This window comes from Gallus gallus, chromosome 1, assembly GCF_016699485.2.
Source record: "Gallus gallus isolate bGalGal1 chromosome 1, bGalGal1.mat.broiler.GRCg7b, whole genome shotgun sequence".
NCBI classification, from domain to species: Eukaryota; Metazoa; Chordata; class Aves; order Galliformes; family Phasianidae; genus Gallus; species Gallus gallus.
This window is the reverse complement of record NC_052532.1, coordinates 46791168-46814039: the sequence shown is the minus strand read 5'-3', so window position 1 is coordinate 46814039 and position 22872 is coordinate 46791168. Positions and strand designations below refer to the sequence as shown.

General features: G+C 39.1%; 1 protein-coding gene across 11 annotated transcripts in view; it reads left to right on the top strand.

Annotated features, from left to right (window-relative positions):
* ANKS1B (ankyrin repeat and sterile alpha motif domain containing 1B) overlaps positions 1-12481 on the top strand; it is a 412583-nt gene extending 400102 nt beyond the window's left edge. For 6 of the 11 annotated variants that reach the window (XM_040696043.2, XM_015284725.4, XM_040696039.2 and 3 more), the window contains 3 exons: positions 3855-3992; positions 8348-8515; positions 10558-12481. In XM_040696043.2, the coding sequence (XP_040551977.1) occupies positions 3855-3992; positions 8348-8515; positions 10558-10668 (417 nt within the window). In that variant the 3' untranslated portion in view covers positions 10669-12481. The remainder of the gene's footprint in view (positions 1-3854; positions 3993-8347; positions 8516-10557) is intronic. The other 5 variants (XM_025148302.3, XM_025148297.3, XM_040696036.2 and 2 more) reach the window with 3 other exon arrangements.
* Positions 12482-22872: the final 10391 nt, after the last annotated feature.

Genomic DNA, 22872 nt, shown 5'->3' with positions numbered 1-22872 from the left:
ATGGATTTCTCTTCTCTCATCTAAGACAGCAAGAAAGTGCAAACCACACTGATGCTGGCATGTGAATATAATTTTTTTTTTCCTGTTAAGTGACTAAAATGCACCAAGTAATATGGAGAGTAAATCAGACAGCTCGGCTGCCCCATCAGGTTAATAATGTGTGTAACTGCTTTGTGTTGCTGTGCATTCAGACCGCACTGTACATCTAACCCAGTATCCTTCAAACTTGACAAAACAGGCAGTTTTTAAAGTGGAAGGTTTTAAGTGAAAGAATGAAAGCAGATTTGTGATCTTCTGCTACAGTTTGGAAGACACAGCCAGGGCTAGAAGATGGCATGAAATAAAAACCAAGCTGAAATACATATTATGTCAAGTCTAAAGTATTTGCCAGAGCAGAGGGGCCAGGGATTCCTGTCAGCTCTTTTTTTCTTCCATTAAGTCAAAATGGAGCTTCTGCAACCTTCATTTCCTTTATGTTCTCTGATGTGCCGAACATAAATCAGGACATTGTAATGCTATTAGCTCCAACTTGGATAAAGCTGTTTTCAGCTCTTAAATCTCTACAGCGTAAGGGACATAACTTCAATGTCTTTAGGTTTAAAAAAAAAAAGTAGATCAAGAGAACAAAAGAAGCCTCCAGTACCTCTTTGCACAGTGCATCTATTCTTATGTAAGAAGGAAACTTGAAAGAATTTGGGCAAATAGTATTAGGTGGATCTAGACCAGTCCCACTGGAACTTAGGCCTAGTAGTGTAACAGTTGCAGTTGACCGAGATAAATAATGCCACAGTCCTGTGTGTTTTCTCAAAGTGGTAGAATGCTTTCTCTTCCATTCAAAATTTGCACTGCCTTTCCTTTCTGTAAAAACCAGGTAATAGCCTGCAGCCTTCCCAGGGGCATTGTTATCAGCCTTGTCCACAGCGTGCTGTACTCAATTCTTTCGAGACCCAAAACAGATTAGCACTAAGGTGAGATCCTATTCAGACTTGTACTGCTTCTGTGCAAACTTATAGTTGGCAGAGCTGGGCACCACTTAGCAATAAATGCGTACTTTTAAATGACAAAAATAGCTGGCAGTTATGTGCTTGAAAACTCAACTCTCATGGCTGCTCATCCTTCTACTTTATGCCACCAAGCTAAGAATTTGTATCCTGAGTTAAAGCAGGCAAAGCTTCAGGTGACAAAGAGGCTCTGACCTCATTCCTCTAAAGCTATTTCAGTGGCACCTTGAAGTTTGGCATGACACCACTTTGACGTGACACCATTTCTTTGCAAGTGAGGCCAGAAAGAAATTGCTGCATAGACAAAGCAGGCTTTGAGAAATTTCTCATGTATCACAGCTAACCCTAACTGCTGGATAATTTCTGTGAGGAGAGGAATTGTCTAACATAAAGTAGGCAAGTAAAGAGAAGACTGCTAATCAAAGCTTGGTCTCTCAATGGTATTGTCTTGGCAGAAGCAGAACTGACTTTCACCTTCCCTGCTTTTTCTGAAGCTGTGGAGATTGCTTTTGACAAACTGAGAGAGAATTTTTAGAAAAACAATTTTACATTCTCAGTGCCGGAAGAGCATACCAAGCACAGCAAACTGATTCATAGCCTTATAATTTCTAGTGACTGAGTCTATTGGTCTGCTGGAGTTTTGACCCTAGGAAACAGAAAATGCATGCATTGGAAACGTCTAATTTTGGAAAGAGGTCAGAGAGGGCAATCCTGTAGAAGCTAGGGGAAAACTTATTTCACTGCTAATTTCCATCTGCAAGATTTATTTCGGGCACACCTTATTTTATTCAAAACAAAAGTTAAAATGAGTATGTTTCCAAACTTCACTTGGTTTAAAATTAAACACTAAAATAAGCTCTAAAACTCAAAGTCCTATGCCAACCTCAGGTGACCTAGGAAAAGTTGCAGCATAGCAGATCTCTTTTCACACAGCATATAACTTCATGTGGTTACTGAGTGGCTCATGATTTGGCATAAAAATGATTTAAAGACCTTGCAAGGTTTAATTCTTTCTGCTTTTTAAACTACAGTGTTGACACTACAACATCAATGGGTGTATTACAGCTCTATCTGTGGATATCTAAATGCCTGGTTTTGTTACAATTGTCATTGTCCCCAAAATCTTTCCTGAGGGTAAAAGTTACCAATTTGAGAACAAAAGAAATAAAATGCTTAAAGTAACATAAAAAGCCAATAGTCATTAAGCAGAGATTATATGTGTCATTATAAATTGGCATATATTGAAACATAAGTACTGTTTCTGTAACTTTTATGAATAATGCATTAAACAGAAATAATCAAGTGTGTTGCAACAATGTAAGATTAAGAGGATTATTTCTTGTCTTCGGTAACAGTCTCTTTATCGAGCTTTTTTCCATAATTTGGAATTTGGGATACTTTTTATTAAGATTTTTCCCCGAGCTGTTATCTCTTTAATTACATGTATTAATATGTCATTTAGAAAACCTGACACCTACATACAAGCGGGAGAGCTGACACTCAGCAAATGAACGAGGATACGGCAAAGCATCCTAAGTGGCTTAGTCGCATATGTTTCCCATTCTTCAAAACGAAAACAAAAAAACAGGGGGAGGAGAGGAGGTGGGAAGGAAAAGACAGGGATGAGGGAAAAACAGAGATGCTCAGAGGTTGTTTTAACTTGAGCAGATGCCACTAAGGCAACAGCAAAGCATAGAGCTATGAGGGATTGTGGCACTACAGATGTCATGTGTTCTTAGTGCAATGGAGATGTCATACTGCAGCAGGCTTGTTCTTTTTCTTTGTTGTTTTTATTTTTTTATGGAAAAGCCATTGCTTCAGTCAGGAGGTACACAATTCAGAAGATCATATAAACTAACCTCTAAGAAGATTCCTGTTGGATGAGTCATTCTTCTGTTAAATAAATCATTTGAAATGTGTGCATTGCTGATTCAAGGCCTAATCATAAGCCATTGTATAGTATCTTCTCTAGTTTCATGGTTCCTTCGGCCTGAGCACAGTAGTTACATATCAGTAACTTATGTTATGACAATTCACAATTTTCTTCAAAGCTTTAGACAGCTTTTTCTTTCTTTTTATTATTATTATTTTATTTTTTATTTTATTATATTATTTATTTCAACAGACAGACGTACCCCATGTCTATCTCAATGGAATGCTATAGCTTTTACATTGGCTATTGCGAGTAGTGTTGCTTGGTGCATGAACAGTTTAATATTTATGTATCTCTTACAGGATGCCGTTGTCACCAAGTGGAGAAATGTTGCCAGACCCTTCCGTAGTTACTTTTTTTACTAAGAAGAACCCTTTCAAGAGCTCAGGATTTTAATTAATTATAAATGATGATTGATGTTTTGTTTTGTTTTCGTGAAAGAATATAGCTGAATTTTGTCAAATACCATGTGCAAAAAAATGGATATTGGGCCTGTTGGGTTTTACCAGCTTTGCTCCATCAGCAGCCTGAAGCAGTGGGATATAGTGACCTTTAGGCAGAAAACAGCAGCATCACAGATGCCTGTGTATTGCTGTGAAATTGTATTTACAGCTGTATGCCGGGAAAGAGGTATCATAGGATACTGCATAAACTGCACAAAACCCAAATAGAATCATAGGAAATGCTCTGGAGTGCAATTGTCTCCTACTGTCATATTGGTAATTTCAGATATTGTGGGAGAGGTTCAAAATTGCAATGAATTGTGTAAGAAACTCACATGTGATATATTAAATCCCTTTTATTAAGAAACTGAAATACTTTAACACAGGAGATGAACATAAATGCATATCTAAAAACATGCCTTTTGCAGCTCTTTTACATGGAATTCCTGAATTGATTGAAATTTTTTTTTTCAACAGAATATTATTGCTGAACATGAAATCCGTAACATTTCCTGTGCTGCACAAGACCCTGAAGACCTTTCTACATTTGCATACATCACTAAAGACTTGAAGACCAATCACCACTACTGCCATGTATTTACTGCATTTGATGTGGTCAGTTATAGAGATATTTATTTAGTAGTGCTTTGTAATAGTTACAGTTCTTTTATTCTATTTTTTAAAAAGGCATATGGTGATTAATAGAAGGCGTTGTTCGTTTACCAAATGAAACTACTAATGGAATATGAGGTAGTGAAGGAACAGTTTTGGAGAAAAGCAAATATTTTACTTGATATTATCTCATTTTCCATCTGAAACAATTCACCAGCTGCTAACTGAAACTCTATTGAGTAGCACAAGAGGAACAAAATACCACTCTGTGCCACGTTAGAAGAGAAGGATGAACTCAGAAGAGTACACTACTGACCATCACTTTAAATCCAGGATGAGAAAGATTCAAGAATTTAAGTTGCAGGAGCGTCTTTTCATGAAAGCTGCATGCAGACTGCAGCTGTTATAAGCACATGCTAGCCATGTTCATTTCCTCATACCACCCTCGGCAAGTTGAGCCTTCTTCCCCTTGATTGAACAAAGATTGATGCGTTAGGCTGCGGACAAATGCACGTTCTTTCTAGCTGTCCCAAAACATAAATGTTTTCTGGTCTGGAAGGTAAAGCATATGAACAAGCAACAAGTGTAAATGTAAGCGTATGACAGTTCTTGACCTCAGAGAACCCCAGTTATTAATAAGTAACCTACTTTTCTTGTCCAATTTCTATAGTAGGAATCCTCAACATTTGGACTTGAAGACTCTGTGACAACTAAAAATTGGGCAGATGATTTCATTTCAGGGGATGGAAATTTTGAACAGGATTGGAATTTTTCAGATTTTTCAATTTAAGATTCTGAATACTGTGTTCTGTTTGATTTTGCCAGCTGAGATTTTGAGTTCAGTACCTTGCAAATGGGGTGTCGTAATTGACATTCTACACAGCAAATGTGATGGGTAGCTCTCGCCAGTTACTTGTGAGATGCCAAAGGACACTTCTTCAGTAAATTCAGTCTAAATATAAGGTTTAACTGTGATCTTAAAAAGAAAAAAAATCATTACCTGAAAGCAGAAGCCCATCAAATCTGCTTTATTTCCAAAATGCTTATATAAAAGGGCGAAACGTTAGTTTCTACAAAAAAATAAATAAATTATAATAATCCTTTGCAAGTGACATTTAAAGCTTTTGTAGATCAAAAGACAGAAATTAACAATCTTGCTCTCATTCTCAGAATATTCCTGAAGCCTCCATATAGCTTTATAGAAGCATGAAAACACAGTGAGGAAACAATGCCTGCTGCACCTTGTGCAGTAAAGAAAATAAGTCAAACAGAAACAAAGCAATTAGCCATTGTAATTGGTTGGCTGAATTAAAGCAGTTGAAGAATAGCGACTCAGACTTGAACTAAGGAACTGAATTAACACATTATGTTGCAAACAAAGCAACTGACCTCAGTTTTTCGTATCACAAAAATTGTTGCTTAAAGGCATTAGCTTATTCACCTTCCTTCTCTGTCAAGATGTGCAAGGAACACGACTGTAGCAGCACTCAGAATCCCAATGGTCCCAAAAACTCTACCTCCTTTCCAAGGAGCTTGTTGGGGTGCTGTAAGGGTCAATGTCTCCTGTAATGACCACGGGGTCTACGATCTTGTTCTAAACATTTCTTGAAGAGACAGACCCATTTGCTTCATTTCGTGTCATGTGTAAAAAAAATCTCATTCCATTGGAAGGCTTTCTACTATGGTTTTTGTGGTTTTTATCTTCCTCCTGAATCTCCAAGGAATTCCTGCTCTTTTCTCTCCTGTAACAGCCCATCCGAGTATATATAAGAACTCTGGCTTTCATATTCCTCTCCCAGTACTACAGATGAGAAATTCCTCAAACCAAATTTATTTCACTTTGGGGTTTTTTTTCTAAGTACGATTCAGCAGATGTTGTGGTGGTTTTGGTTTGGTTTGTTTTTTTTTCTGATTTTAAAAGGGACAAATTTAAAGCCCTCCAAGGCCACCAAGCGAAGCATACACTTCGCTTCTTCAAGGCCCTATCACAGTACACAATGTATGACATTTATGCACAATGGTTCGGTTTATGTTTAGAATACTGAACAAAGCAGTAAATGTTCTGTTTTATTTGAAGTATTGCGTATATATATTAACCATTGAAACAGTTAGATTTTCACATGCTGTAGGAAGGGCTATTTTTTAACTTTACACTCTACTCAAGAAAACAAATCATAGTGGTTTCTCACAAGATACAGGACCCAAACTAGATAGCCTATGCATGGCAAACTCTCTGTTTTTCTCCACTCTGTTCTCAGGATTTTACATCTGTCTCCCAAGGACCTTTTCACGTACTTCCCTGGGTTGTGCACTCTCTCAGTCCCGTAGTATTACTGTCCACTTTTTCTCCAAGCCCTCATTACATGCTGTCAATGTATTCCTTTATCAAAAATAGTATCCAGTGTAGATAATCTCATGATGATGTAGTACACTACCTTACTGTCATGACAGCAGATTAAGATGTCTTTAAAATAATATTGTGCTGCTAACGTGCACACTTCATTTCAAATAATAATATTCTGTGCATTTTTAACAATTATACTCAGCTGGTCTTAATTCCATAACCAGTGTTGTGCTAGAAGGCAGAGCGCTTTATAATGGTCTTTTTAGCCTTTCATTTCTGACTCCACTGGCAAACTTTATCCTCAGTCTTTCTCAGTCCAGACCAGTTCCCTTAAATTAAAAGTGAGACAATTTGGAGACTGTTGCCATCAGATCACACAGAGGTTCTTATTTCGGAAGCTCTGCAACCTTGGCAAGCTTGTTGCTGTTAATGTAGTCATCACAGCTGAGAGGATACCCCAGTGGAGAATTATAATTGTTTTCCCTCTGACCCAACAAAGACCAGAGTTGGCACCTTTGTAAGAAGCTCTTGTAATGAGCTAAATAGGCTGAACTTAGCCTACATGTTCTTAGCATAGAGGTGTGATAACAAAGGGACAAAACTTCTTAATGACTGCAGTGAAACTGTAGTATAAGGCATGAAATAAAATGCTTAGCCCTTTAGCTGTATTCAACCACTGAAGGGTAGATAGTGTGTGTCTGTGTGTCTTGCACTGCCTTCTGCGATATTACAAACTCAACAGTTGGCCTCGACTAGCTAAAAATGCACCTCATTTAAAATTAATACATCTGAAATAATATTAAAAGCCTGTGGGAGTTTTAAGGGCTCACCTAGTTTCAAAGTAATGCAGGACTGCATCCAGCTACAGAGGATCAGGAAGGAGAGTAACTCCTGAATTACATCTGAGATGCATGACTTACATTGAGGAGACTGCAGGACATGAGAAGGAAAGCCTGCAGGCTGGTGTTTGCTCTGCAGGGGTCCAAAATGTTATTGGAAAGCTTGTAGGAGCCTAGAAATAAATACACCAAAACAAACCCACAAGCCTGAAAAAATTGCCATAGGCTTTCACTTGCAATTTGGATTATGGTCAAATTTGAAACTCACAGCTGCTTTTAGCTGATGTAAAACTTCACTGGAAAAAAACATTTGTACTGATCCCCCAGTTCCTCATTCATGCCTTATTAAACCTTTCAACACGAAGTTTTCTTCCACATATCTTCTAAGAATTTAAAGTATTCTAGGTACATCACTAAGCTGATCTTGTTCTTAAGAACCTGACCTCTTTGGTAATACATGCTAACTCCCCAGGCTTATGCTGACATTCCAGTTTAAACTCAATTTTACTTCTAGAAAACAAATCCACAAGAAGGTTGCCTCTGCCTTTGAAATATACATCCCAAGTATAGCACTTACCTTAATGCATACGTGAGTGCACTGCATCTGCACCTGCACCTTCAACACGCGAGTCTTGTCCTTTGAGGAGTGTGACAGCAGATCTGAAGCGCTCTCCTTTTCCCATGTCCCGGGTGATGGCACTGCATGGCGTTGTGACACACACTGGGAAGCAGTCAGTCGGGCTGCCTGCCCTGGGGGCAGAGGAGAGATCGGCAGAGGAGGTCTGAAACAGAGAGAGGTGGAATGTCATATACATGCAGTAGTGCCCACTGGGTGGGATCTTGGAAGCAAGAAGAGCTGGGAAGGGGTCAGGAATTAATGCACTTGTTCTAAGAGTTGGCACCCACCTCACAACCCCTTTCTCATGTCTAGTGAGACAGTGTTTTCAAAGATTTGAAAAGCAATTGTTTTCACTACAGTAGATTACATTTAGATTGTCCTTAATTAATTAGAAATCAGTTGACTGATGTAAATATTGCAGAAACTTAGGAAGTTATTACCAGTGTGTTTTTAATTACTTTCATTACAAATCCATTCTGTAGACAGTACTAACACTTCTTTTATCTAACAACAACTCTGCCTAATCCCAATTTTAAATGTTTTTGTTTCGTTCCAGAACTTAGCTTACGAAATCATTCTCACACTAGGACAAGCATTTGAGGTGGCCTATCAGCTTGCACTACAAGCACGAAAAGGGGGCCATTCTTCAACCCTCCCTGAGAGCTTTGAAAATAAACCCTCCAAACCTATTCCAAAACCGCGTGTTAGTATTCGGAAGTCAGTGGTAAGTAGAATGGAGTGGTGCATGCAAAAAACCCAACAACATTCAGCTATACAGTAAGAGTTGATATGCATGTTGAAGCTGTGTCACCTCTACCCAGCACTCAGTAGGGTTGTGTCACTGTATCACAGTCAGCTGTTTGGAACTACCGCTTATTTTGTGTTAACTTAAGAAGTCACTTGAATAGTGCTGAGGATCACAGCCAATGCATACATCCAAAACTGTTCAGTTCCATGGAGTTTCCAAAGGCCAAATGATTAGAATCATAGAATGGCCTGGGTTGAAAAGGACCATAATGATCACCGAGTTTCAACCCCCTTGCAATGTGCAGGGTTGCCAACCACTAGACCAGGCTGCCCAGAGCCACATCCAGCCTGGCCTTGAATGCCTCCAGGCATTCACAACCTCCTTGGGCAACCTGTTCCTGTGTGTCACCACCCTCTGTGTGAAAAACTTCTTCCTAATATCCAACCTAAACCTCCCCTGTCCCATTTTAAAACCATTCCCTGTTGTCCTATCACTATCCACCCTCATAAACAGCCATTCACCCTTCCTGTTTATACACCCCCTTCAAGTACTGGAAGGCCACAATGAGGTCTCCCTGGATCCTTCTCTTCTCTGAGCTAAACAAGTCCAGTTTTCTCAACCTTTCTTCATAGAAGAGGTGCTCCAGCTCTCTGATCATCTTAGTGGCCCTCCTCTGGACCCGCTCCAGGAGTTCCACGTCCTTCCTGTACTGGGGGCCCCAGGCCTGAACTCAGTACTTCGGATGGGGCCTCACAAGAGCTGAGTAGAGGGGCACAATCACCTCTCTCTCCCTGCTGGCCACCCCTTTTTTAATGCAGCCCAGAACACAGTTGGCCTTCTGGGCTGCAAGCGCACACTGCTGGCTCATGTCCAGCTTCTCGTCTACCAGGACACCCTAGACCTTCTCCGCAGGGCTGCTCTCAAAGAGATCTTCCCCCAGTTTGTATAAATAGCTGGGATTGCCCCGACCCAAGTGCAACAACCTGCACTTGGCCTTATTGAACCTCATTAGGTTTTCATGGGCCCACTTCTCCAGCCTGTCCAGGTCCCTCTGGGTAGCTTCCCTTCCTTCCAACGTATCGACTGCACTGCGCAGCTTGGTGTCATCCGCAAACTTGCTGAGGGTGCACTCAACGCCATCGTCTATGTCATTGATAAAGATGTTGAAGAGCACTGATCCCAAGACCAACCCCTAAGGGACATTCAGATCACAAATCTGAATCAATTTACAATGATCTTCTTGTCACAGCAAGCATTTTCTTTTCTTACCTTATTTATTTATTTATTTTTGATGCTCAGCAGAACTGGATTTCAGAACCTGATTCAGAACTGTGTTTCAATACACCTTCTTAACATCTTTGGAATCTCAAATTCCTAAGAACTCTAGGTAATTGGAGCCTCCCTATTACTTTTGTTAAAGGTGCCATCTTAGGGGGCATAGCTGACAGAGAAGCACTCTTTTATGGTATAACGTTCCAAAAATTATGAAACTTATTTTAAATCAAGCGAGAATACAGACATGGTGTGATTTGATTGCATGCTGTATCATATTCCCTGGATATAAAGGGAGAACCATCCTCTGTGATAGTTAATTCTCAGATGAGTGGAAGGGGATATATACACATGAAAGCGTGCTTTTGACCATACACTTATGAGTACATCGCCACAGATTCTTCATCCATAGACTTGTAAGAAAGAACATTTTCTGATGTCGTCATCTGTCTCAGTATTAAAAGGACTCCGCAGCATCAAGTCTTGCTTTAAACATAGCATAACAGACTTTGATGCTCTGTAGCTTGGGGATAGACACAGCTCTGATCTAAACAGTAAAAAGAGGGCAACCATCAGTAGGTAGATGGGAACGTAGACCCCTGCACTGACATGCTTTAGGCATTAGAAGAAGACTTTGTTGATAAAGGGCTTGCTCTGCGTTCTATTTTTTTGAAAGAAATATCATCTGCTAGAAATGCTGCATGCAGAGATGGTAACCCATCTGTATATTTGCATTTGTTTTAAAGCAGATAGATCCATCTGAACAAAAGACTCTCGCGAATCTACCATGGATTGTTGAACCCGGACAAGAAGCCAAAAGAGGCATTAATACCAAGTATGAAACTACCATTTTCTGATACAAAACTGTCCCCCTTTTCCTTGTTGTGCCTTGCACTCCAAGCAGTCACAGCACAGCCTTTCCTTTATGGCAACGTTTCAACCCAGCAGAGAGGAAGACTGCACTGTATGCGTGGCCTTGTAACTAACAAAAAAGGCTGATAGTCATTTCTGGTGATGTTCTTCTTCCTGCAGCACTGACAGAAGAATGACGCTATACGAAGACTTTTAAAATTACAGTCCACAAGAGGAGTGAGAAACCTTATTTTTCACGCAGTTCTCCCTTGTGACTCTGCCACAGTGCTTTCTTTGATTTCTTATTTTAGAATTCTACTTTTTAAAAAACGAAAGGTCTCTAAACTAACACTAATGCTGCCTACGAGTAGGATATTTGATTGGTTTTTTATTTAAATCTTGGCAGTTTTTAATTGAAATATAAACCAGAATTAATAAATAGAGTATTTGTGAAACCACTGAATTCATTAATATTTGCTGTGTTGAATAAAGAACTCATTAAAGTGATGAGAAATTAGGCACCCTGATTTCTGTGTGCGCTGGTTTTATATGTAATCATTGGTGTCCTTTGATCCTCTACAGAAACAGGAGCCTCTTGAACTGTAACAAAGGATCAGAGTTTTATGGATGGTTAGAAGAAAGGTATTAATAATGCACAGAAAACATTTATTAGATATTTTTATGGAAGAGAAGTACTATAGAAAAACATGAGAGTATTTATGGAAAGGAAGCCAGATTAATTATGACAAATGTTGTTTATTTTAAGGTTAATTAAACCATTGCTATTGCAGCATTATGAAAATTACAGAAGTCGTAGCATCAGTGCAATGGATGTTCCATGCCACCAGTCGGAAATGGAAGTGGAATGGTCATTCTACTCCACTTACGTACAGTTTATGCAGTTTGACATTGCTATAGCCATGAATTCTACTCGTATTTTTAAAAGTAATCTCAGTGGTTCCAAAAATATATATATTAAAAAAAAAAGTCAAAACTCTGGATTTTGCTATCAAGATTTCTGCCACAGAAAGCTTCTTTAGAAGAATGTTGATAAAATTCTACTGCAAAACATTTTCTAAATAAAAATAGTGAGAAAAAGAAAAAATTTCCAAAGTAATAAAATTGTTTTCATGGAACAAACAAGTTAAGCATTTGCTTAATATTTGATTAAATAATATTTACTTACGTTTTCTTTAAAGTGTTTTAATTTTTTTAATGTCTGTGGAGTATTTGTATAATACCATGATGTATATTTATGTAGAACTGAAATTATAACAGTACAAATATCACTATAGGAGAAAAATGGCATTTTAACGTATATTGTTCTATCAAGTCAAATTGTGAATCATTTTGAAGTTCATTATAGAGATATTGATAAATTGTGTGGTTGTCTTAACGTTTTTTTAATTATTATTTCATATCCAGCTGAGGTTTTCAGTTCGAATCATCAGTTGGTGAATTCCAAAATTGGAAACGGATCTTGGTTTAAACCTGATAATTGTATATGGTTTAGTTAAACCTAATCATAGCGCTGAGTGATGACATAATTTTAATACAGTATTCAATTTACTTGAACAAAATCGTTCCTTGTACATATTTTGCCTCTTCACTGTTGATATGTACGTAGTCAACTGACAGTCAAAAACTAACACAAAAATATGGTACCAAAAGGAAAACTGTATAGGAGAACAGTAAATAGTAGCCTCACTGCAACAAAACTTATGTAAATATGCTTGGGCTTCCAGTTATAAATTTTGTAATTTTGTCATTTATTTATATCCTATAAAAGCACACAAAATAAAATGAAGTTGTACAGTCCCCATGCTTTGTGCATCACTTTGTCATTGCTGAAGTAAACAACAGGGGCCTGGTCCCAGCCATCAAACAGCCCTCCCTTTCCCCAGTTCCACTGAGCTTGGAGCTTATCCCACACAAATACAGGCATTGCTGTGGGGACAGTTTTGTTTTAGAATACAGATTTTGTTTACAGATGGTAAATACTTTAAAGCCCTTAATTAAATGGCTCTTCAGTGCATTACTCAACTGCTGACTTTCTGTATTTAATCGCATGCTCTAAAGAACTGCACAGGGAGTTGCACTAAAACAGGCTCGCTTCAGGCTCCAGAAGTACAAAAGTGGCCAATTTTCAGGCTATAAACTGGGGCACTGCTAATGCAGCTGAGTGACCCCAAAAATTAAAGGATGAGTAAGGAGGTGTAGCACAACTCCAATCCAATGTAAGGAAAGTGAAGCAATAGGAGGGACTGGCAACTTGCAGGAGAAATTTGATCCAGGTTCATCAGAGAGATGGCAAAGAGGTCAGGTGGCACAGTGAGCAGCTGGAATTGATGGGGAGCAAGCATAAGGGGCAAAAACGACTGAGGGCAGCTAGAAAGACTGATGGAAGATGAAGGACTGATAGGGCAGGGAATGAGTGTGAAGAGGAAAATTTGGGGACGTGGCAAGTCAGTGCACAACTGGAGCCCTCACAGCAGAGAGGCACTGATAGTGGAAAGACAGATAAGAGTTTACAGGCATAAGGTGCTTCTGTATTTGTAGAAACCTGGGATTTTAGAAGGAAACATTTCCTGCACTGACTGATCTTAGCATAAACCCACTGGAGGCAAATCCATTGGGTCTCCTCTATAGTATGGGATAATGTTAGCATTCCTTTCTTCAGATCGATAGAGACTTCTCTGAATATAGGACACAAATCTGCGCTAGCCCAAAGTAGTTACTACTTGATTTTTAGTCCATTTCTGTGAAGGTAAACAGCCAGTTTCTTTTCTTCAGTCTGTAGAATGCTGGCCTTTTATAGGAAGTGAGAAAACAATGCTCAGTCTTAAAAGTGAAGGCAGAGAAAAAGCCAGACACCTCCAAAAGATCAGAAAGTGAGGAAGATTGCTTTTCTTGTTCGCTACTCAAGAAAAGAGGGAAGAAAGGCAGTCAAGGAGAGTACATGAAGAAACTGGAGCATTTGGCTGTTGTGAAAACAGAAGTTAATTGCAACAACTGCCTTCGCTGGGAGGGTGAAGAACTGCCAAAGATGAGAGGAGGTAGATTGCGCTTGACATGAGACGATAAAGAAACTGGAATCAAAGTGAGGTAAGTGTGAGTGACAAAGGATTTTCATCATTAGCAGCGAGGTCTCTAAAATACAAGGCAAAAAGCTTCTGGGAACAGGAGGAACTCCTGAGAAAATAAGGGGGATATCATGTTGTGGAAGATTTTCTAAAGGAGATGTTGCATTTGAGACTGGACATAGTGACAACTCCAATCTTGCCTGGCATTTATTTAAAGCCAAATGAACTGCAGCTCGCAACTGAGAGGAGGTTCTTGTGTTCTGCCAGTAGGTGTGTGAGGGGCTGCTTCTCCTGCAGAATCCCAATGCTATACGCAGCTTTCAGTTTCAACTCTACATCTCAGCATCGCCAACTGGTGTGGCCGTAAGATGATGCCACTGGGTAGGTAATTAGGAGGTCATGAAAGAAGAGGTTGTGTCCATCCTTTTCCGGGGGGGGGGGGGGGAAAGCATGCTAGACAACTAATAAGCTTCCATGTCCAAAGATGAAACAGTGTGTAGCTTCCACTCTAGATTGAAACAGTTTGTGTCATGTGCAAAACTCTCATCTAATTTTGCCCTAGTTTTCTTTCAATATGTTCTATTCAGCTACCCGGCTTCACACTTTACTGGAGAATGATGTCTAAGATGTCATCGAGACAACAGTCAGAAATAGTAACTTCAACTGTCTCCAAACTACTGACTACAAGCTCAAAGAACAATTGTCTCTACGCAAGAACTGAGTGACAGTGACAAGCATGTAAGTGAAAGACACAGCACAGGGATCAGAGACAATATTTAAATGAGGGCATGTACAAGGAAGAGGGATATCCATTATCTCATGTAAAGAGACCAGCTGTTTTACAGCTCTTAGCCAGCGGTAAACATTGCCAGGATTTTCAACTCGCTGGAAAGCACAGGGGGATATTGCTCAGGTTTCTATTCTATAGTGCTCTGAAGCTGTTTAGTGCTCTGGAACTTCTTTAAGGTGAACCAAATTCTTTGCTAAATGAGCTCAGCTAATGTTCCTGGCCATGCCGCTATCCTATCCACCCTGAATACCCCGATTCTCACTAACTGGGAGCTCATAACCCAAGCTGGCTGGAGGCTGATAAAAAGTTCAGCAACCTGAAATGAACAAGATTTGCTTGCAGCCACATTTCTCACTGGGATATAGATCTTGTGTAAGTGCTGGAAGAACTTCTTCCTACTGACTAGACAACTGAATCCTGAGTGCAGCCCGCCAAAATGCTGCTGTCTGACATCAAGAGGCAGAAGAGGGAAATAAGAGAAATGGTCTACGGTTCTTACCTTGAAGAAAGAATATATCCTAAGTGTACTTCCATGACTGACTCCTCTCCTGTACAATACAACAGGCTGATTTCTCTTCAGTCCTACTTAACGTATACATGGACCCACTGCTGCCACATCTTCCACTTTTCTCCTATGAAGTCAGGCAATTAAATGTCTTTGAGAATGCAGCTGTGGGTTAGGTAGTAGCAACTGGACTGGGAAAAAAAAAGAGATCAACGTGTACATGAAACAAAGTTCTCTCTCTTTGTTTTTTTTTTTGTTTTTTTTTTTTTTTTTTTTTTTTTATTGCCATCAAGAACATGGAAAAGAAAAGCTACTTTTTTATCAGTCAGAAAATCTGAACTCACAATGTTTTCTGCTTAGGAAGAACTGAGGGCCTCGAGCTATTTCCTCACATATAGAAAAAGTGCTAAGGATTTAACATCATAAGCAAATATCTTTAGAAGATGTGTGCCTTTTGTCATTTTTTTTTTTAAACATGACAATTCCTGCCTTCAAGTCACTAAAACTGTTCAGATTCTCTAGATCGTAATCCAAAGCTGAATTTATTCTAATATTAACTGCTTTTTAAAAAGGAAAAAAATAATATTCCAGCACAATGTTAAGGTTGTTCAATGACAGAGAACGTGTTCAAATTTCAAGTCAGTATTTGTTATCATCTCCTTTAAACGAGCACTAGGAAACTCAGAAATTCAGAGTGAGACAGAGGAAATCACAAATATATTCCAATATGGAGGATACCCAAAGAACATTAACTTTATCCTATAGTGACACCATGAGGAAAATGAAATAGACTACACTGATTTTAAAGATACATTAGATGCAGTGCAATCTTCATTTTTTTTTCTTGTGTTTATTGGGTAATGATAGTTGTTAGGCTGCAGAATTAGGGGCATGAGCACATCGTAAGCAGAAATATCCCATATATATATAATTGAGGCTAGCACTACTTGCTCCTTAATTTTATGTGTTGCAGAAAAGAATAATATTCTGCTATATACTTGAATAATCACTCATGTATTATATGAGCAGTTGTGCATTAGAATAAAGTAAATCTACTGAAATCTCCAGGTATCTGGAAATTATATATACGATTGGAGACCTATTTAAGAAGATGCTACATCAGTCACCATGGCATCTATCGCAATCCTTGCATCTCACTCAACTATACTTGCATAAAGCTTAAAGCATTACCTCGGCCAAGTGCCTTAATCTCAGAAAATTAAATTGATTGCACTTCAACAAGAAGGAAGGGAAGAGACGGCTAAAATGCCATAATTATCCCCAGCCTCTGATATGGCAGGAGAGCTCTTCAGTGAGAAGTAGCTAAGCAATTCCAGCTGGTAATGCACATGTTCTTTCCCCAGTGCTACAGAAAAAGATGGGAAAAAATATCCTGCCAACCTGCCTTAGGGGAAACTGCTTCCCAGACAGAAGCCTTACACAAGGCTGTCTGCAAGGAAGCTACACTAGCAGAAGAAATAAAGATGGACAGCTGTTGCATCTGAAGGCACAGCTGAACTGTATTCAGTACTGCACTTCCTGAAGCGGCTGATCTCAAAGAAAAGTTTAAAGTTAAGAAATAAAATTATAAACTACAAGAACTAAGCTTTTCCTGATCCACAAATAATCAATAGAAGCTCTGAGTCTTAGTAGTTTGTCACAATCACTGTTCTAGCACAGACCACAGAGTCCTGATGTAAGGAACATTATCACATTGTCTCAGGCTCCTTTGTGCATCTGTTTTTGGGTGAGACATGCAAGACAATAAAAATCTTAACTTCATCATAATCCATAACATGAAAATCGTACAGAAGAGACAGGACCACATAAGTGGAAACAGAATGCTTTACACAGACTTTTGCTCAGATTCAGTTTTGCATAGAGAAGAAAAAAAACTAACATAATAATTCCCTTGCTTTACATGATGTTACAAGTTGTTTTTTCCCTTGCCATCATTATGACTTGTTTTTCTTTTGTCAGCAAGCCAGAGATGCCCTGCCTCTCCCTCACGCTTCACAAACAGGTCACTTCTCAGCCTTCTCTCCAATTCAACAAAATAGGTCCAACTCTTAAGTTTTACGCTGCTAGACTTTTCCCCAACACATGGATTCAACCAACATTGTGAAGGAGACTGCAAAAAGGAATCCATTTCATCCCTGAAATATAAATACCAGAGCTTTGTACGTGATGAATTGTTAATGACTCTCATGGATTGCTTCCTTATATAGATGGCCTCGGACAGTTTTATTTCCACACCACCATTTTCAAGATGGCCTCAATGGTGTTCTTGATTCCATTATGTATGACACAGCTATACCTCATTCATAACATAACAAAAAATTATGCTACTGAACATCAAAATACAGACACACATTATTTTGTGATAGCTACTTATTCTTGCTGTTAGCTTTTTACTGGTTTATATCACCTGCAGCTTTATCATAAAAGGCATTCTCAATCATAAACAAAAGCATTGAATATCATTGTAAGAATAACACGACCTATGTTTTAAATCACTTAATTTTCTACTAGTGCTATAGAATAGTACATCTTTTAAATCAAAGCATTGTGTGATGGGGAATAATATTTCCTGAAGAAATCCAAAGTTCATTCGTTGACATAGATGGGGTTAAAAAAAAAAACCCACAAACAAAGCAATTAGATGTTTGCCAGTGGTGCTTGACAAAACTAATCTCTCATAAAACCACAACCATCAGCAATACCTTGAAAAATTCTGTGGCATTCAGAGTAGATTCCACTTTTTCATATAACCCTAAATCTGCCATCCACTCTTCCACTCTTTTATTGAGGACTGAATTCGGGTCAATATTTCCCTTGGCCTCCTCTATCAAACACGAGAAATGTCACAACTCACAATTCTTTAGAAATTTCTCATTTTCTTCAAGACGTGATGAATTTTACCAGCAGTGGTACAAAGGACCCTTCATCTTACCCATCTCAGGCATTCAGCTATTTGTTCTCAGGATTTGCTGACTCCAAATTCTCCAGTTTGAACAAATGCCTCCATGCCACCTGTTAATATTATAACTTTCCTGTTCCTGAGATTAAAATTAGATAGGTTAGATACACCTTGGCATTTTATTCCAAATATTTCCTCTCTCAAAAATATTATTTCACACGTGTCAAAAGGAGTAAGCTGCTATTTGCCAAGCGCATTGCTTTAATTCTAAATGAACTTTTCTTTACTTTGATTGTTGGTATTTCACTGAATGGTGTACAAACGCTGACCATTTGGAGTTTACTTCATAGTTTTCACTTTGATATAATAAATATCTCCTAATATATTTGTCCGTTCCGATGCAGCTGCTGCACCTCTTTTAAAGGGATGTCATGAAAGATTGCATCTCATTCAATAGGTTCATTGGATTTTTTTTCCCACAGCTGTGGAACCATGGCTCCTTGGACCTCTTTCAACAATTCCCAGCTCTAACACATTCAACATTACATCTATGTTCACAGCAATACCAAAATTTGCTTTGTTGGAAAAATCCTGAATCTGTAACTCCCTGCTTGAGGGGATATGGTGTTACACAAGGAGCATGCAAGAGGAGTACAATCAGCGGCACCTGGAAAGCTGCTGATTTCTACACCTTGAATTTGATTTCATAATTGCATTATATAACACAGATTTCATAAACGTTTGCTTTTCAAGAACTTCGAAGCTGATCCAGAGCCAAGTGTGTGGGTGTGTTTCATCTCACTATAGTTGATTTAACTTGTAAAATGGAGACTTAACTTCCTCTCTCTATTTTCCCTCAATTACATAAACATTCCTGTGAACAAGTCAGTAAGAATTTATGACAGATTTAGAGCTGCCTGGTGATAATTTATGAACAATTTATGCTGGCCTGATTACCAAGATATTTGTTATATGGCTTCACTTGTTTAACATAGCAAGAACCTCTCCCGAATAAACAACTCTGAAAGGGAAGAATAACTCATGGTTCACAGCTTCCCAGCTCTTGTGACTTGTTAAACAAAATGGCAGAATTACTTTAGTATCCTTTTCAAAATAATCTCTAAAACTGGATTAGATGTGGAAGAAGCAAATCTCAAGAATACGCAAGAGCAAAACTTGTCTTTCAAATGGAAAACAAAAAGCTATTCACTGTTAAAGAAAACAGACAAACCCTACTGTTTCTATCAGTCACTGTACAAATATCATGGCCACAGTTACACCTTTACCATGCCCTGGTTACTCACCTACTTCAGTCACATAAATTTTGTCTGTAATTCCTCTGGAGAAGAACTGCAGTGCTCTCATTTGGACCAAGTCCTTGGGTCACACTACCAAATTTGGCTGGTCTTCCCTGTAGATATTTGCTGTGCTGGCATTTTTTCCCTCTGGGAATCTTACCAGCCATGAACAGTCATCTTAGAAGTAGTAAGAAAGTATCTCAGTGCAGACATTTCAACAAGAGAAACCACTCTGTTAGAACCTAAACTTTGTAAAACACATAAGTTTCTAAGCAGAAGACGCTCGGACTCCAAGCCCTGTACTGCTTGGCATAGCTGTCCATTCCAAATGAGACAACCAAACTTTGGTTTTGTGAGAAACAAGTACATATCAAAGTTAAGAAGCTTTGCATTTGTTGCTTGCTACTTGAGGTATTCACTGCCTCAAGCTCTTATTTCTAAGGTAGATCTCTGCTATACAACAAGAAGAAAAAAAAAAAACATGGTCAAATACATAGTTTTCTCCCAGAAATAATTCCTATCCATCACAGACCTCAAGCAGCAAAGTGAGTAAGGCAAAATGAATTCACAAGTAACCTGGAGGAATTGTGGTTTAATTTTTGGCGAGCAGGAAGTTTAGTTTGTGTGTAAACTAAAAATACAAACTATGGAAAGGAGTATCATATTTGGAGATGATCTTCATCGCCTGGATTCACCTTTTAGTGACAAAAGCATCCTGATGCATAATGAACAGTCTGTTAGATCATTCTTCTTTGCAGTAATCCTAGCCCTATTCCTCATCTTCTGATAAAAGAAAGGACAGTGAAGCACCACTTTGCTCCAGAAAATCTTCCCATAATATTACCAATACTATAACCTCGAATACTGGAAACCCCTATTTGAAAGCAGGCTGACGATAGCAGCTGAGGACTAAATAAGATATGGAGAAGTTTGACAGGAAAAATGACCATAACCGGACTGACATTTTTCCCATGGCTACCACAGAGAAAACTTCATCCTTTCAACAGTTATCTCTGGAAAAGGGAGATAAAGCAATCTGATTGGAGGACATTCAGCATCATATTTACTTTTACAGCTGAATTGAGTAGATCTGTCTTTAGTAGATGAGCCATTTTAAGCATCATTTTCAAAATTCATCTGGGTTTATACAGTATTACAGAAAGCTAAAAAAAAAATCACAGAGACACGAAGAAACTGAATGAAGTAAATACAAGAAGAAACGAAACATACCGCATCCATTCACAGAGAGTAATTGTGGCATCTTAAGTAACCACCCAGATGATCCCTCTTGAGCCCAGAACAAGAATTCTCTCCCCTCTCCAGCCTGAAGGATGGGGATATTTAACTGTTCTCAGAGCTCTTGTTGCTCTTACAACATGGGGTTTGTTAGATGGAAACAAGCACAGGAAGCTAATTTGTTCTGTAAACGGCCAGGCCCCAAGAGGCCTACTGAAACACTTTCAAGAGACTTCAGCTTTCTTATTATAAGTGAACACATACACATCGTTTAAACAGTCCAACTACTACGTGGCTGAGCAGTATCCCGCAAGTGTAACAATAGAGGATGATACAGAAAGTGCTGAAATTGTAATACAGGCAGAGTGAAAATCTTACTCCTTTATCCTCACTGGATCCTTTAAATCTAAAGCCCTGACGCCCAGCTTAGGCCTCTATCAGATTTAGCCTTTAGGAGACAGGTATGCAGTGAGATATTTTGAGGAAAACAAAACAAACAAACAAACAGATAGGAACAGAATGAAGATAGCACACAGCATTGTAGCTTTGTAAATGCTGAAAGAAATTGGTCAACCTTGTTCAGAGCTCATGCTGCAAACAAGCCTGGTCTCAGTTTAGCAGTACATTGCACATCAGCAGAGCCAGTGATTTATGTCCTATTCTTAGCTTGAAATAACAAAGTGAAATTGGGCGCAAAGATCATTCAAAGCATTCTGAGCAGCTGCCAGAGCTCCCATTCCCCAAACAGTGGAATTCTGCTCTTCTTGAAACTGCAACAGAAATAATGTGTTTCAAGCCCTCAAAGGCCTTGCGCTTCATCATCACCACCCATGAGAGTGCACACACTCGTGTCTTCAGAGGAGACCAGAGGAGAAGAAAGATGTGAACAAACAGACCTCAGTGTGTGCTGTCTAATGGTAATAACTAGAACGCATCTCTCTTTTCAAATTATGAAGATGAATGTAATGTTGAATACAAATAACAGATTCCTTTCCCGACCAGTGTTACAGCATTGGTGAAAATGATAACCTTAATCCAACCCCTGGAAAAGGTAAACAGTTCTGTAGGGATCACGTGTAGCACGTAATACGGTGCCATGAAAAAAATGAATGATCTCTGAAGATAGAAAAAATAACATTGCAACCAGCAACTACTGAATTACGGTAACACTTACAGCAATTCTGTTTTAATGTGCTCTGGTCAGATCTGTCATTATCTTAATGCTTTGAGCTCCACAATGGGTGCCAAAACGACTGTTGGGGTGAAACCCGGTCAACTGCCCACAGCTTTACGGCCTTCCATGTGGTGTCAGTGGTATGGAACAACTCCACACCTCATTCAGGCACTGTCTTGGCTGCCCACTGCCCTGTGCCATCATGGCGGCAGCTCTGCCCCACCATGTGGCCTGGCCCAGCTCTGAATGTGCTCCCATCACTCAGCAACAACCAAACTTCGGTGTGTTAACACTCCTTCAGCTGAAACCAGCCCAGGTGCTATGACTAATTTAATGTGTCAGACTGCTTACTCAGCTCGACATTCTATTAATGCCTACAAAAGCATCAGCTCCTGTAAAACACCTCAGGAGAACAGAGATGAGGACATACTGCTGTAGCTAGATACAATTGGACTCCCTGGAGAAACTTTGCAATTCTCCCAGTATCTTGTAACAGGGAGTCTAACTGCATCATTTTCTAGGAGAGACAGAATAATTTAGGGGTAGAGGGTGGAAGTTCCTCTACTGGCAGCAGGATTCTATTTCCTGCTGAAATATTTTAAATTAAAGGCACTGTTGTCTTGGTTGACCCCTATCTTAAAAGCTTTTTATTTAATTTTTTATCTTCTTCCAGCAAATCATACCTATTCTTTGGTTCTTCAGACATTCTCATCACTGCATCTCTCCTTCCACTGCAGACATGAAGTCTTAGTAGTCAACTCTATCTATTTGCACACGAATACAAATATCCCAACTCTCTTAGCACCACCTTCTATGAAGCACAGCTTCCTGAGTTGCAGCACCAAGCAACAACTGTGCTGTCATCCTTCCAGAATAATTCAAGAATGCATTATTTAGTCCATATGCTTCTAAGATTCAGTACTACTTGCTGGCTATTTGCTTCCAAATTTGAAGTCTCTATGAACTCCACTCCCCACATTTTTCTTGTTAAGTCATGTTCAGATTCTCCTGTCATTAGAGATTCATTAACACTGTCACAAAAGACAGCTTTCTGCCCCAGTTTCTCATGTGAAACACTGATCCTGTATTTTTTAGGTCTTTTAAGTTCTGACTAACATGGTCCTGCGCAGTACGGACAGCATAGCCTAAGCAATGAAGGGACACTGTGGCTGAGAGGAGCATCCCACTGTTTGAATCCTCAGC